This window comes from Ochlerotatus camptorhynchus, unplaced genomic scaffold (assembly GCF_037179485.1).
Source record: "Ochlerotatus camptorhynchus isolate MF236.1 unplaced genomic scaffold, CSIRO-AGI_Acam_v1.1 ptg000177l, whole genome shotgun sequence".
Taxonomy (NCBI): Eukaryota; Metazoa; Arthropoda; class Insecta; order Diptera; family Culicidae; genus Ochlerotatus; species Ochlerotatus camptorhynchus.
Genome location: NW_027040667.1, coordinates 2,247,506 through 2,263,776, shown reverse-complemented (window position 1 = coordinate 2,263,776; position 16,271 = coordinate 2,247,506). Strand labels below are relative to the sequence as shown.

Here is a 16,271-nt window from a genome sequence, read left to right as displayed (position 1 = left end):
GCCAATTGAACCAAAAGGTAGCTTGACATGTGTTGATGTGTTGATCAACATAAACTAGTCCGGTTTATGTATTTGAGCGAAATGTCTCTCCTCGATTTGAGATAAATAATGTTCGGATTTATGTAGTCGCACACTTAGAAATAACTAATTTTACACGTGACGGAATCCATCTTTGGCATAAAAAATGAGACGTAAACAAGCATGTCATGTAATATTACGTACCCCGAGACTAAAAACTTCGTTGCTCGACGAAAAGTACGTTTGATTGAGCTATATTTCGCGTCTGTTATGACTCAAATTTATGTCAAAATTGAGGCTTGTATACATCGCTCTCAGAGCACCTAAATTTATATTAATTTGTCTAAGTGTATGTGATTTGGCAAGCCTTTTTGTGGCCAATTGTCATGTTCAGCGCTGTGACTCAACGCTGAGACGAATAATGGAACAAATCGTGGGACGAACTAGAACTAGATACAATGAGATGCAGCTCTCGCAGGACTTCTTCTGTCCTAATGAACTCTCTGACAATCTAGAAATCGTCTCCTGGGCCTGGTTTTGACGATAAAAAAGAACGATCTCTCCAAGTCTGCACCAAGCCGCTGTGCCAATCCCAATTGTAGATGATCCACTTCTTGACAGGAAGCATGGTTCATCTGTCTGAATTTTCCCGAGTAATGTTCTCCTTTGATAGGTTCAGCGATCCGCCACACCTCCATCATAATATCGGGAATTCACGAGTTCGTTTGAGGCTCCACCTTGGTTTCAAAGCCACTTGTAAAAATACACGCTGCCCGGGGCTCAGAAGCAGCCATTGCAGTACAGCCCTTATGAAAGCGAATTGCATTTAATGGATCCTCCTCTTCCGATTATTTTAAAACACTTTTGTTTATATGAATTTACCAACTACCGATCACAGAATATGCTGGTAACACGCGACATTATTGAAAACTTTTACTTAAATTCAACGGCCCTAAGGGAAAATTCTAACGGAAGCAAAAACGTGACAGCCAAATCGAAAATCAACCACTCTCGAGCAAAGCCTACTATTCAATCCTGCCAATTTATGATGCTGAGATGTAAAATTAAACCATTTTCATTTTTCTTTTAATATTGGAAAAATGCAACATAGAAATTCAATTTCTTCGTGTAAAGAAAGCTTGGAATTATTGACCCGTATTGAATTTACCTATTTTCTTGATTTATATGCTGCCTGCAGGCTTCTTCTTCTTTTAGGCTTTTACGCTTCTGTAACGAGCGTTTTGTTGGCACTCAATTTATTGCTCTAGGTTTCTAGATTGATTTGTCAGTAAAGACACAGTATCACCAATCCGGAGGGGGTTTGACTCCAAGTCCAGTAGAGGGAATCACACAATATACAAATTCATGCATTGGTTGTAAAAACTATGTAAATTGAAACCCGTTTAAGTGTATTCAAAATCGCAATATCACACAATGTTTCATTAGCTTTAATGTACTGGAACTATTTTGTACAAATATATTACAATGGCAAAAGTTAAGTGTCTCCTGGAGAGTTTCAATATGCGTGCCGCGAAAGATCTAAAAAAATACTCTCTTCATAATTTTTAAACCACAATTCAAAAATCGAAACGATAATCAATTAAAATATAAATTTTACTCTAAACATAAGTTATTTTCCCATAAGGTAGGAGTATGAACCGCTTCATGTTTCCTGTAGTAATTCCTATAACACCTTGATAGATTCAGTGCCGTTTCCGGTTGCAATCCAACAAGTTTAAGTTTGGGGATGATAACCAGAATCTTTAGAAAAATTGAACATTTGAACTATCCTAATGTATTATTCCTAATATGTCAGGTTTTCTGAATATAATTCTTTCGCTTATCTTTTTGAAAAATAGCTATAATTAGAACTCGTAATTTTGTTCTACTTGTGGCGTATTCAATTTACAAAAACAATACTACAGTGATTCGTTTATTAATAGAAAAAAGTATGAAATCAAACGAAAACAATTCCTACGACGAAAGTTCTTTGATAATCTGCCCAGCAATCACCAGTCGTTGGATTTCCGACGTGCCTTCGTAGATCTCCGTTATTCTAGCATCGCGGTAGTGTCGCTCGGCCGGCATATCCGATACGTAGCCCATTCCTCCCAAAACCTGAATGCACTGATGAGCACAGAAGGTGGCCGCTTCCGAGGCAGCCAATTTGGCCATGGCTGCCTCCTTGGTGTATGGTTTCTTGTTATCCTTGAGCCAAGCTGCCCGCCACGTTAGAAGTCGTGCCGATTCGATACCCAGTGACATATCGGCAATCTTCTGCTGGATAGCTTGAAGCTTTGATATTGGTTTACCGAACGCAATGCGTTTGTTGGCGTAATCGACGGCACACTCCAAGGAAGCCTGTGCAATTCCAAGAGCTTGACTAGCGATACCAATGCGACCAGCATCCAGTGTTTGCATGGCAATTTTGAATCCCAAACCAGGTTCTCCCAGTAGGTTTTGCTTTGGGATTTCGCAATCTTCGAAAATTAGCTGCGCAGTGGAAGATCCTCGAATTCCTAGTTTATCTTCTTTTTTGCCCAGTGAAAAGCCTTTAGCACTTCTCGGCACAATAAAGGCAGAAATGCCTTTATGCTTAAGGTTCTTGTCCGTCGTGGCAAAGACTACAGCGCTCTCTGCTTCATAGGCATTCGTGATCCAACACTTGGTACCATTCAACACCCATCGATCACCTTTCAAGTTGGCTACCGTGGATGCCGCTCCAGCATCCGATCCATTACCAGGTTCGGACAGAGCAAAGCATCCCACCTTCTTACCATCGGTATATCCGACGATATAATTTTGTTTTTGTTCCTCATTTCCATATCGTTCAACCGGGCCCAGGTATAAAGAATTATTCACAGACATAATCACCCCTGCCGAAGCACATCCACGTGATATTTCCTCCATAGCGATAGCATACGCCAAATAATCCAGCCCTGTTCCACCGTACTTTTCGTCTACAGCAACCGCCATCAGACCAAGCTCACCCATCTTCTCTACCTGCTCGCCCGGGTACAGATGCTCTCGGTCAATCTTTGCCGCTACCGGAATGAGTTCATTATCGGCAAAATCACGACATGTTTTTTGCAGCATCTGATGTGTCTCCGAGAGCGCAGCGAGACTTGCAATTGATCGTTTGTGCCACAAGTTTAATCCTACATAGTCGAAAGTCCAAAGGTTAATTGCTTGTGCTAACTTGTTGATGACTATAGTCTATTCAATGCTAATTTACCTAATCTGGCGGTATTCCTGATGGTAATCATTTTCGAATATTATGGATTGTATCACAAACTGATGGTAGATAAAATTTGAAGCCCTCACAGGCACTTAAATTAGGCAATGAAAATGCAAAAAATCACTGAGATAATAAATATAAATGTCCGAGCCGACTCTTCTTCACACAGTGCTCTACAGATGTCTGACTGGTGCTGTATAGGGCATTCACCGTATCAGTGAGCACTGTTTATATTCGTATAAAACCAATAAAGAGCGAAGCATATTTGTGAGCGCATGGAGGAGATAAGAATGACAGCAAACGAATGCGAGTAGTGAGGAAATATAAATGTGTAAATTGGTGAAGTGTGAGATGTTTGAAATCGAAGTTATAATTCAATTAATATTATAAAGCTATTTTGAAGATTGTCTGATATTGAAAATCAGATGCTAGGATAATTGTTCCCGTTTTGACACAAATTCATAAACGTAATGGTAGCAGTTTCAGCCCTCACATCACATATGCCAATTTTAAGTAGTGTCAAAACTGACGCGCTGCCCCTGCTTAATTTTTTTCCTAATTGTAGCAATGATTTTTGGCATCTTGGATAAACAACAGATATTCTTTTTCTTTTCTTCTTACTCTTCTTCTTCTTTTTCTTTTCTTCCTTTTCTTTTTCTTCTTCTTTATGTGTTAGTTTTCATGCAGATATTTGAAATAATTTGGTATTATAATATACAATATGATTATTTTGACAATATTGGACGTAGCTAGGAGGGGCTCAAAGAGGGGTTGTTTTGTATATTGAAACTCGGTTATCCGCATTGTGTATCAAATTCATTAATTCAAATGAATATATTTATTTTATATTAATTCGAAATATGAATACAGTGGTGACCCGCTTTTGTCAGCTCCCGATTTTGTCAGCTTTTTGACCCGATTTTGTCAGCCTGTAGGATTCAATTAGTTTCGTTTGAGGTGAACTGTTTTCTACACTCGTTGATAGTATTTTATTGATTGCTGGACTCAATAGTGACATTCTTCGAGAATTATATTTGGAATATGGACTCTGAACACCACAGGGTGACCCTCTGGAAGAACCGGGACAACCGTAAAAGTGGTCAATTCATGAAATTGGTCTTAGAGCTTTTTGGTTTTTCAAAAGCACTTGTTGATGTGTTTTAAGAATGAATTACAAGTTGTGACAGGAATATGGCAAGTGGGGCCTCAACATTTTCTTCCTTAACGCGAAACTTACCGCCGCGATTTTTTTTTTGCTCGTTTTGATTTTTCTAAAAATATTGGAAAAAGATGAAAAAATTCAAGAACATCAGTTTTTTCTTATGATTCTTAAAAAATATACTTCTAAATTCATTTTTTTGTTTTTCTCATCATTTGAAAAAATGGATAAAAAATAAAAACGTTAGGTCTATTTTTTCCGTATTTTATACCCATTTTTTTAAAATGATGCAAAAGAAAAAAAATTCGGTAAGTTTTCCGTTAAGGTCCAAAACAAGCGTAAAAGTGGTCAATCCACCAAACTGATCCAATAGCTTCACAGTTTTTTTTAAAGCACTTTTAAATGTGTTGCCAGATTTTTTAAATCTTTATTAACGGAATATGAACCCTTGAGGCCACGAGTTCCAGAACAACCGTAGAGCTGGTCTGAAGACCCAAATATTTTTCGAAAGCTTTTGTTGATGTATTGTCAGAACTAATTCGTAGATATGAATGCAATATTCACCCAGGGGGGTTCCAGAATGACCCTCCAAAAGATCAAGAACAAACTCAAAATTTAAACTTTTACGGTTCTTTCGGATTCTCTTGATAACATATCTATAAGTGCAGTTTCATGAACTGACCACATTTACGGTTTTTTTGGTCCTTCCGGAAGTTCACCCTGTGATCTTCAGGTTCCGTATTCCAGTAAAAACTTCTGAAATAATGCTGGCCCCTTGGGTTCATGTTCCAGTTACAACTCCAAGTCATTCTGACAACACACCAACAAGTTCATTAAAAAAAACGCGAAGCTCTAGGGCCTGTTTCATGAACATACCACTTCTACGTTCGTTCCAAATATCGCGGAAGAACATACTGTAGTCCACAAAGTCTATTTCCCGGTCACAATTTAAATTTCATTCAAATAACCAGACCTGAACATATTCATTACAGCTAAAATACTACTTTTCAGGCCTGCTGATAACACATCAATGACTGCTCTATAAAAACTGCGAAGCTCTAGCCCCAGTTTTATGAATTGGCCACTTTTATGGTTATTCTGGATCTTCCGGAGGGTCACACTGTGGGGGTCACGGTTCTAAATGGTCTGTCAGGTCACGGTTCTAAATAGTTAGGTTTTCTTCGCCTCCGGACGACTTTACAACACCAGCTTCATGAATTGACCACTTTTACGGTCGTTCCGGATATTCCGGAGGAACAAACTTTGACCCTAAATGTTCACCACTTAAAATTAATTATGACAACCATCGAAAAAAAAGACTGTGAAACTCTAGGACCAGCTTCATGCAGCTGTTCCGGAATTTTCAAAGGGTTACCCTGTAACCCCCAGGGTCCATGTTCGGGTCACAACTCCAAATTCATACTGACAACACTTCAAATAAAGCGTGTCCCACATCTTGCATCACGGAAAAAACGCTGTAGAAAATTACCAATTGACTATTTTCTCTTGAAAATTTGGGTAGAAGTAGTTTAGAGTGTATTGTTTTCACAGTATTTTTATCGCTGTCAGTTTTTCGAAAGTTGGAAAAAATGGCGTCAACCGAAAAGCAACGTCGCGAATTGATTTTGTGCAAGCACCTTGAAAATCCTCAACTCTCTCATCGGGACATCGGAAGACAACTCGAAATCGTGCAGTCAACGATGAGTCGTGTGTTTAAACGTTACTGCGAAACTCTGAGCATCGAACGGAAGGAGAAATGCGGTCAGAATGGATGTTCAACGGAGGATCACAAGCGTGTCGTGAAAGCGTTTAAGCGGAATCCCAATGCTTCGGTCAGGGATGTGACCAAAAAGTTGAATCTATACAAGTCTTTCGTTCAGAGAGCCAAGGACCGGGAGGGACTGCATACGTACAAAGTGCAGAAGGCTCCAAATCGTGACGAACGGCAAAATACGGTGGGAAAGTCACGAGTCCGGAAACTGTACACCCCGATGCTGATGAAGCCTCATTGTCTCATCATGAATGATGAGACTTACGTCAAGGGGTAGCTTCCGGGGCTACTGTTCTTCATCGCTCAGCACAAGTTTGAGGTTCTGGAGGAAGTAAGGAAGCAGAAACTTTCAAAGTTTGCCAAGAAATACATGATTTGGCAAGCGATCTGCTCATGTGGCAAACGTTTGTGACTACCGGCACTGTAAACGGGGAGATCTACCTCAAGGAGTAACTACACGGTAACCGCAAAATACCCAATAATCAGGCATAACATTTGATAACGGCACAAAAGCATTTGTAAACAAACTTTCTAAGGCCCTTTACACGTGAACCAAAGTACGCCCATGCAAACCAACAACATCATCGGAAAGGGCAACTATCACCTTTCCGAAAGTGGTATTTGTTTGCGTGAGCGTACTTTGATTCACGTGTAAAGGGCCTTAGAAAGTTTGTTTACAAATGCTTTTGTGCCATTATCAAATGTTATGCCTGTAATGACTACAAAGTAAGCAATTTCGAGGGAAACTGGGACTACCCATTAAATGAGTAAAATTTTACCCATTTATGAGTAATTACAACTACAAAAACAAGTAGTAAGTATTCATTTTTGAGTAGCAAATACTCATAAATAGGTAATATATTTACTCATTGAATGGGTAGTCCCAGTCTCCTTCGAAAATGCTTACTTTGTAGTCATTATTGGGTATTTTGCGATTACCGTGTACAGAAGCAACTGCTTCCTCTGTTGAAGCAACACGAGGGCCCTACGATCTTCTGGCCGGATCTAGTTTCGTGCCATTATTCTAATGTTGTCATGGAGTGGTACAAAGCCAACGAGGTCACTTTTGTACCCAAGGACATGAACCCCCCCCCCCCCAACGCACCGGAACTAAGGCCCATAGAAAAATACTTGGCTATTATGAAGCAGGCACTACGGAAGCATCCCAAGGAGGCCAAATCTGAGGAAGACATGAAGAAAAAGTGGGTTTCCGTACAGAAGAAGCTTGCAGCCAGATGTTGTACAGAACCTAATGAGTGGAGTTAAGCGTAAGGTGCGAGCGTACGGTTATGGTTTTGAAGTTGAATGAAATAAATATGCCAAAAGCCCACTAATGGGTTATATTTTATTGTCTGAAATTTGAAAAAGATCGGTCAACTAGGTAATTTTCTACAGCGTTTTTTTCCGTGATGCAATTTGATGTGGGACACTCTATAAAAGGAAAAGGCTAAAAAACATGCCAAAACAAATGTCCCGATCCCCTAGTAACAATGTCTGGCTACGCCATTGCATCGTACAAATAAAATAACAACTTGGTGACAATTAGAACCAAAGTTAGAATGGAATTTGTGAAATTTTAGCTGCTTTCATAGTAAGGGGTAATTATGTCACACATTTAGGGGGGAGAGGGGGTTTTGAAAACTGTGACGAGCCATACAAAAAAAATAAGGTCGATACAAAAAATGTGACATAAGGAGGAGGGGGGGTTGAAAATGGGCCAAATTTGCGTGACATAATTAATGGACCATCCCTAATCCCCATACAAACTTCAAACCATTTGCGTCAAAATAGCTTGATAAACAGGATCAATATGAAACGCCAATCTTCAAACGCAAAAAAAAAACATAAAATTGTCAAAATTATTTAAAAAGGTGCATGTTTAAAGATATAAAGTACTCCAAACTAACTTGAAACAATAGAACTAGTACAACAACTAATGCTGCAAGCAACAATCAATACGAAACTAACGATTTTAAATTGGCTCACCACTTTAGTAGCCTATTGGTCTCAAGCAAACGATTAACGTACCCTATTCTAGTTGAAATTCTATTACTACACTATGTTTGTTTTGATTCGCTATGAAAGTTTGACAGATAACATCAGGGGTGTGTGGATTCATGTAGAACATGAAGGGGTGAGTGAAATAGCTTGGGACTGCTTGGGACCGTTGTTCTGGTACTGAGTGAGCCAAAAATAATAATGATTTTCTTCGGGACCCAGTGGTCTTAGAGTTACCTCTATGCTGCAAGTCCCGTAAAAAACTCCCGTAGTCCCGTAAATAAAGCTAAATAATAATGATAAAAACCTTGAAAACGTCAACGGCGCCAGTGGTGTAGCGATAAGCGTGACTGCCTCTCACCCCAAAGGGCCTGTGTTCAATCCAAAATTCCAATTCAAATACTTCCCTTTGCCGTTGGTCCCCGATCCATGAGTTGAGGACCAATAGGTAGGGTCCAGGTGTGGGAGCTGCATCCCTGGCGTTGGTAGCATTGGTACTCAGTACGGAAAACAAAACGCCAATTAAGTCCTTCAAAACACCAAAACTTGTTTTAGAAACGACAAAATGGCTTCAAAAACTATATAGCTATAAGATGCCAATACGGCCAAAGAAAAGGCATGGGAAATCAATTGCAAAAATTATTTTAAAAACGTCAAAATGCTCTTGAAATCGCTAAAACGACTTTAAAAAAAACGCCAAAACGTCCCAAGAGCGCCTCAAATTCTAAAATTACCTTTAAAACGTAAAATATTTTCTCATATGCGCACTTTTATCATAGAGGTAACTCTAAGACTAGTAGGTCCCGAAGAAACGTGCTCAACGTTTTGGCTCAGCTCTGGTACTATCTTCGGTCCCAAGCTAATCGATTCACCCCTCGAAACATAGGAAAATCCAATAACCCCTCATTTTATCTGTCAAACTTTCATAGCGAATCAAAACAAACATTGTGTAGTACTAGAATTTTGACTAGAATGGGATACGTTAATCGATTTGCTTGGGACCAATAGGCTAGTCAAGTAGTGAGCCAATTTAAAATCGTTAGTTTCGTATTGATTGTTACTTTTATGCTATGCTCATTATGTGTGGTCCATTGTCCATTGGGCTACTTAGTATCCTCTCCGCAAAACTAAAATTGATTGACAAATGTTACCAAAAGTTGATGCTTTTACTTTTTGCCAATTTTTAACAGTTCAATTTCAAAATTTTATTGTCCCTCGACCTCAAGATCCGGAGTAGTGCTAAACCCTATTAGATGCTATATAAAAGCTTCTTTTATCGATCTGTGCGCTGAAAATTCCTGGGAATGTCTTTACATGGCCGTGGGGATACAAAGATTACAAGACGACGAAGGGAATTTGTCAATGTTACTTAGGACCTAATGCAATGTTCAGCTTGAAATTACCAACTTGTTATAAACAAGCTTGGGAAAATTCATTCAATCGCGCGAACACCACAGAATCAAATTAGCCATTCTCACCTACAAACAGATTGTTGAACGAGTGTAAATTATTCCAACCAAGTGACCCAACAGGTAGACTCGGAACTGACAGCATTAGAAGGAATGAAGTATAAACATAAAGGCAGCCGAACAATTTTCTCTACCGAGGAGAAAACCGAAAGCTAACGATTTAAATAGCCGAGTGAGATATTGTTTGGCTCAGTGATTTGAATCAGTTGAATTAGCTATAGCAGTTTTACAGTATTTGCGTGACGCTTACGTTTATCTGGTTGGTAAACGGCTGGACAATGCGTACCATTGATACTTCGCGTATCTGCAGGTATAAAATGGACCCCAATAGCGGTCCTTAGCCTCTTGTCCAGTAACTCCTACCCTTACCTCCCCGCGGTGCTGGCTGGGGTACGAGTAACCATAGGGAAGATCGGGTAGCCAACTCCGGTGGGACCTTGGTCGTATGCTGACAGCGAAGGAGGGGAGTGCAGTCTTCGAGCGTCTGTTCACCATGGAGTTGCGGCTCAAAACGGCGTCTGTTCTCCATGTTATGAGCGGCTGATCAACGTCCTGGTGCCAGTATGGGATTCTAAACAGTGCTGTGCACGATGGTCCCCCGGCGAGACAATGGGGGTTGGTGCAGGCCGCACAAGCCAGCCGTAAAAAACAAAAGTACAGGAAGCAAACAATGTAAACACGGACCGGAACAATCGGCATAGACCCAAGAAACGAAAACGAACGATTGGAAACTCGGAACATGGAACTGCAAGACCACTACCTTCTAATGGTCAAGGTGCGCCAAAAACTTTCCGTTGCCCGAACCCGTCATAATGTGGAGTGATATAAACAGAAGTGAAGACAGCAAACCCATCTTTTCCGGGATAAGAAGCGCCGCCTGGAGAGCTAGAGTGTGAAGAAATGGAGCAGCTGTATCGTTCTCACGAAACACGCAAGTTCTACAAGTAACTCAGTGTATCTCGCCAAGGCTTTGTGCCGCGAGCCGAAATGTGTCGGGATACGTGATACGGATACGGATGAACGTGAGGTGATTGAAAGGTGGGAGCAGCACTACGATGAACATCTGAACGGCGCAGAGGCGGATGACCAAGATGGCAGGAGGAATGGCTTCGTCGGTACAGTGGATGAGGGGGACATGCCAACTCCCACGATAGGTGAAGTTAAGGATGCTATCCGACAGCTTAAGAACAACAAAGTAGCTGGGGAAGATGGTATCGGAGCGGAACTTATCAAAATGGGCCCGGATAAGTTGGCCACTTGTCTGCACCGACTGATAGTCAGGATCTAGGATACAGAACAGCTACCGGAAGAGTGGAAAGAGGGAGTAATATGCCCAGTATATAAAAAAGGCGACAAACTAGAATGTGAGAACTATCGAGCGATCACTATTCTTAACGCGGCCTACAAAGTGCTTTCCCAGATTTTCTTTCGTCGTTTATCGCCGCTAGCAATCAGATTTGGGGGAAGTTATCAAGCCGGTTTTGTGGACGGGTGATCGACAACGGACCAAATCTTTACGTTGCGGCAGATCCTCTAAAAGTGTCGTGAATATCAAGTCTCTACGCACCACCTATTCATTGATTTCAAGGTCGCTTATGATACTATTGACCGTGAAGAGCTATGGAAGATTATGGACGAGAACGGTTTTCCCGGGAAGCTGACCAGACTGATCACCCAACAAACATTGGAAGCTGAATAAGAGCTTATTCACGCAAAAATATGTTTCTTCAGCTAAAAAATAGCTTATTCAGCTCTTAACCAGTTCAAATTGTTTGTTGGGCAGGGCTACGATGGATGGTGTACAGTACTGCGTGAAGATATCGGGTGCGTTATCCGACTCGTTTGAAACTCGCAAAGGACTTCGACAAGGCGATGGTCTTTCCTGCCTCCTTCAACATTGCGCTGGAAGGTGTTATAAAAAAGGGGGGGTTTAACATACGGGGCACGATCTTCAATAAGTTCAGCCAGTTCATCTGCTTCGCTGACGACGTGGATATTGTCGGAAGAACGTTTCAAGTCGTTTCGGATCAGTACACCAGGCTGAAACGTGAAGCAGAAAAGGTTGGATCAAAGGTGAATACGTCGAAGACAAAGTATCTGTTAGCTGGAGGAACCGAGCGGGATAGGGTTCGCATAGGCAGAAGCGTGACAATCGACGGAGATGAGTTCGAGGTGGTGGATGAATTTGTGTACCTCGGATAATTGGTGACGTCGGATAACAACTGCAGCAGAGAAATTCGTCGGCGTATTATTGCCTGAAGCCGTGCTTACTACGGACTCCACAAGACGCTGAGGTCGGGTAACTTCACCTCCTTACTAAATGTACCATGTACAAGACGCTGATAAGACCGGTAGTTCTCTACGGGCACGAGACGTGGACGATGCTCGAGGAGGACCTGCAAGCACTGGGTGTTTTCGAACGACGAGTGCTTAGGACCATCTTTGGCGGGGTATGTGAGAACGGTGTATGGAGGCGAGCTGGCGCAACTCTATGGCTAACCCTGTATCCAGAAAGTTGCGAAAGCTGGACGGGTACGATGGGCGGGACACGTTTTAAGAATGCTGGACACAATCCCTCAAAAATGGTGTTTGCCTCGAATCCGGCCGGTACAAGACGAAGAGGAGCACAGCGAGCAAGGTGGTTAGACCAAGTGGAGCAGTATCTTGGAAGTGTGGGACGGTCAAGAAATTGAAAACAAGCAGCCACGGACCGAGTGAATTGACGTAACATTGTGATGCAGGTGCAATCCTGAGGGATGTCGGACCAGGATAAGTAAGTAAGTTGCGTTTATCTGTTACAGTATAATACTTTTCCCCATGTTAATACTAATTTAAATGTGTCAATTTATGTTTGAAGCTAGAAAATAAAAAGTAATGCCATACAGGTAACTCTAAGATCAGAAGGTCTCGAAGAAACTAGCTCAACTTTTTGACTCAGCTCTGGTACTCTCTTCGGTCCCAAGCTAATCGATTCACCCCTCGAAACATAGGAAAATCCACTAACCCCTCATTTTATCTGTCAAACTTTCATAGTGAATCAAAACAAACATAGTGTACACTGAAAATAAAATTTCGTTTATACAACGAAATCGCTCGTTTGTTCTACGAATTTATTTGTTGTTTTCTGCAACGAAATGGATTTGTACATTGTATGAAGCTAGTTTCGTTAGAACTGCCACACTCGCTATCGCACCTCCAACCAGCGGGCCACAAGTGTTGGTTGTGGAAACCGAAAAATGTGGAGTGTGTTAGTGAGGATGGGTCAACTTCATCATTGGCAGGAATAAATATGACAAAAAAAAATAAAAATAGCCTTCACACCGAACTCGACTCATGAACTTTGTGATCGTCAAATCTGTGCTTTATCCATAACTCTATCTGTGCTATGAGAAATAGTAAAGCTAAAGGCTAATAAGAAGCACTCATGGAACGGTTATTCGATTTCGCTTGCTTTTTCTGCTGCTTGCATTTACTTTTTTTTCTCTAACATAAAACCACCACGACGAGTAATTTGATTTATTGTGGTAGCTTGCATGTATTAGTCAAACCGACAATATTTTTAAAAATCTTTCAGCACTTTAGGAGACAATAAGTTGGTTTGATTGTACGAAGATGTATTTTTATATTATACGAATAAGGCGTAATATTTACATTGCGCCAGATGACAGGAAAAACGAATGTTTCGTACCATTTATAAAAGATGTGTTGTATGTACGATATTCGTTTTTACGGAACGGTTTTCAGAGAAATAACGAAAAAACATTTTCAGTGTAGTACTGGAATTTATACTAGAATGGGGTACGTTAGTCGATTTTCTTGGGACCAATAGGCTAGTCAAGTAGTGAACCAATTTAAAATCGTTAGTTTCGTATTGATTATTGGTAATACTTCCTGCACAATTCTCATTCAGTTCACTCAGCAGAATGCAATCGTAAAAGGTTCAGCATGCAAAAAATAATAAGTGAGGAATCATCTACACTACGACACTCAAAATCATTCAGTTCTGCGTTCATCGAAGAAAATAGAAGCAGGGTAGATAGTAGTATTAAATAAGCCTTAAGATACAATACCGACAACTCTCCATAACTCGATATTGAAGGGATGATATAGTTATAGAATTATCGACTTATAGAATCCATTTATGGAAGTTCTTAGTAGTTAATTTATAATATTTATAAAATACGCAATAGGGATGCCAGTTCTTGAAATTTAATTTGCCAAGATTTCAAAGGTTCTGGTCATTTCTGGATGTGGAACTTGGTCATTAGCCTATACTTAAATAAATGTTTACCTTATGTTTTTTTTTTAAGATTTTAAACACTTAGATATTTGTTCTGACTATTTGGACGTTCCAGAATCTTGAAAATTTCTCCATGTCCGGAAGATTTTTAAATAAACGTAATCTGAGTCTTGAAGAACTTTCATAATCTAGATCATAAAATTTTCTAAACATGAAATTTCAAAATGTTTTAATTTATTTTTCCAAATCTTGGATCTTGATTCTTTATTTTTGTTTAATATCTCGAAAAAAATATCTATGTTTCAATCAAACAGATACTCTTGGAAATCGTTACAGAATTTCTTCAGTGTATTCTGAAGAATTTTCTTGAATCATCTCTGAATACCCTCAGAGTACATCTTACACCTCTTTCTGTTATTTTTTTTATAATTTGCTCCATAAAACTCTTCAAAATCATCTGCAGAACACTATTTAAGTTCAATCTGCAATGTTCTTAAAATTATTAATAATTAATGCAGTATTACTTAGGAATTCCCCAGAGATTTCTCCAGAAAATTCACGTGGAGTTCTCCTCAGTATTCACTTTTGTTTTCTCCAGAAATTCCAATGGAATTTGGCTAGGACCTTTTATGTTTTGCTCAGGATTCCCATAAATGCTCCTCACAATTCCTTGGAACACTCCTTCTCCAAAAAATATCACTGAGTTTGCAATTCCCTTGAAATTCTTTGGAATCATCCTTGGAATTTAATTCCCACGGAATTTTCCTCTGAATTACCTTGAAATTCTTATTCTCAGAAGTTTAAATTAATTCAGGTTGTTTGAAAACCCATTCAAATTTAATGGGATTGGGTTTCACTCATCATCCCTGCCTTGACCAGACTGAAAAAGGTAATAGGTTCCAAGTTTGATAAATTACATTGAAAAAGTTTGAAGTGTGATGGTATGAACCTTTTAATATCGCCTGGTACAAAACATTGAATAATGTATCGTACATCTCCACCCAATTTGGTGTAAACACACTAATCGAGTCAGTACGGTTTTACCGAGGTTTTGAATTGCGGAACAGTTGGGTAAAAGTTAAAAAATCTGTCGAAAATTTATTAATGAGAATATTTGTTCTGAACTTGTACATACTTAGTTATGTTAACCCCATTTATTGATAGAAAATAAAATTGGTCGATTTCATTGATTCCTAACGGATAACGGTCATTTGAATTTTTACCGACTTTTAAAAAAATACTGACCCCTGTAAAAAAAATCTTAGTGTGAACGTTTACATACATCACATAGGTCTCCATCCCCACCGGTTTCCGAAATGATTACCTACTATATTCTATAATAACCATTCCTTGTTCGTACTTTCTGCATAATGAAAATTGCTAACAATGTTAAAAATTTCACATCTTCTGTCATTTTCATTGAACATAAACTCGTAGAAAAAGGCATACATAAATATTTCTAAAGCTCCAACACTCAGAAGCAAACACTGAGGAGCAAACTTGAATATGTGCTAACACCGCAGCATAAAAGCCCACCGCCCATCGTACCATAAACAAAAATGGCTTCGCATTGTAAATGCAGAATCCACACTGAAGCGACGTCGAGTCGAGTTGAGTCGAGCGACTGTCACCACACGAACACATCGACGCCCCGTTGCAAGTTTACTTTTAGCTCCCGTATGCATCCCTACTAAACTTACCTACACACTGACACTGACCGACCAAGTTGATCACCGCCTCCGAGACTTTCTGCTGTTCGAGACGAGAGAAGTGTTGTTGGGAGTTTTTGTTGAGGATACCAATCAACCTTTTTGTGTATACCTTCCCTCAGTCTTCGGTCGATGTGGTTTGTGGCAGCAGAGTAGTACCGAAGCGAGTGAGTGGAGTTATGGATTGATGTGAAGTTGTGCAAAATTTGTGCTTCAGTTCAACTTACAACTTTGTGTGAGGTTGTCGTCGTCGTCGTTGTCGTCTCGCGATCGCTTTCGGATTTTGGATACGGGTACGTCTCTGGCGATCCAAGTCGATTCGGTTTGGGACGGTGTGTATTCAGGTTGTGAGAAAAAGTTTTAGTTTTTCCTCCCCTCCAGCAAGGGTGAAAGAAAAAAAACATAAGGCCACTAACTTCAGCTGGCCAAGTAGTTTCATACGTAGTCGTGGTTGTCCTGTTTTCCTCGGTGTGTGATATTTTCTTGTTTTTCCTCTCCATCATTGTTGAGTTTCGTGAAGAAAATTTTGACAGTGCATTTTCCCGAGCAGAAAGAAAACTGTCAAGTGTGTACCGTGAGTGAAACAGAATTAAATTTGACAGTCGCATAACACAATAAAGCGAAGAGATTTCTTTTGTGTGTGGTGGAAAAGGGTGGAAGCATAACACA

General features: G+C 40.0%; 1 protein-coding gene across 1 annotated transcript; it reads right to left on the bottom strand.

Moving 5' to 3' along the window:
- Positions 1-1,917: 1,917 nt before the first annotated feature.
- LOC135701810 (short-chain specific acyl-CoA dehydrogenase, mitochondrial-like) lies at positions 1,918-3,473 on the bottom strand. Its single transcript, XM_065222736.1, has 2 exons — positions 3,254-3,473; positions 1,918-3,176 (listed from the first exon to the last, which is right to left on the bottom strand). The coding sequence occupies exons 1-2, from the start codon at positions 3,282-3,284 to the stop codon at positions 1,993-1,995; spliced, it is 1,215 nt and encodes a 404-aa protein (XP_065078808.1). The 5' UTR covers positions 3,285-3,473; the 3' UTR covers positions 1,918-1,992.
- Positions 3,474-16,271: the final 12,798 nt, after the last annotated feature.

What these genes read in the sequence shown, in the direction of transcription:
- LOC135701810 (XM_065222736.1), bottom strand. Translation starts at nt 3,284, where the DNA reads ATGATTACCATCAGGAATACCGCCAGATTAG. An exon ending in CAGGAATACCGCCAGATTAG is followed by an intron (nt 3,177 to 3,253) that starts GTAAATTAGCAT and finishes TCGACTATGTAG; the next exon opens with GATTAAACTTGTGGCACAAA.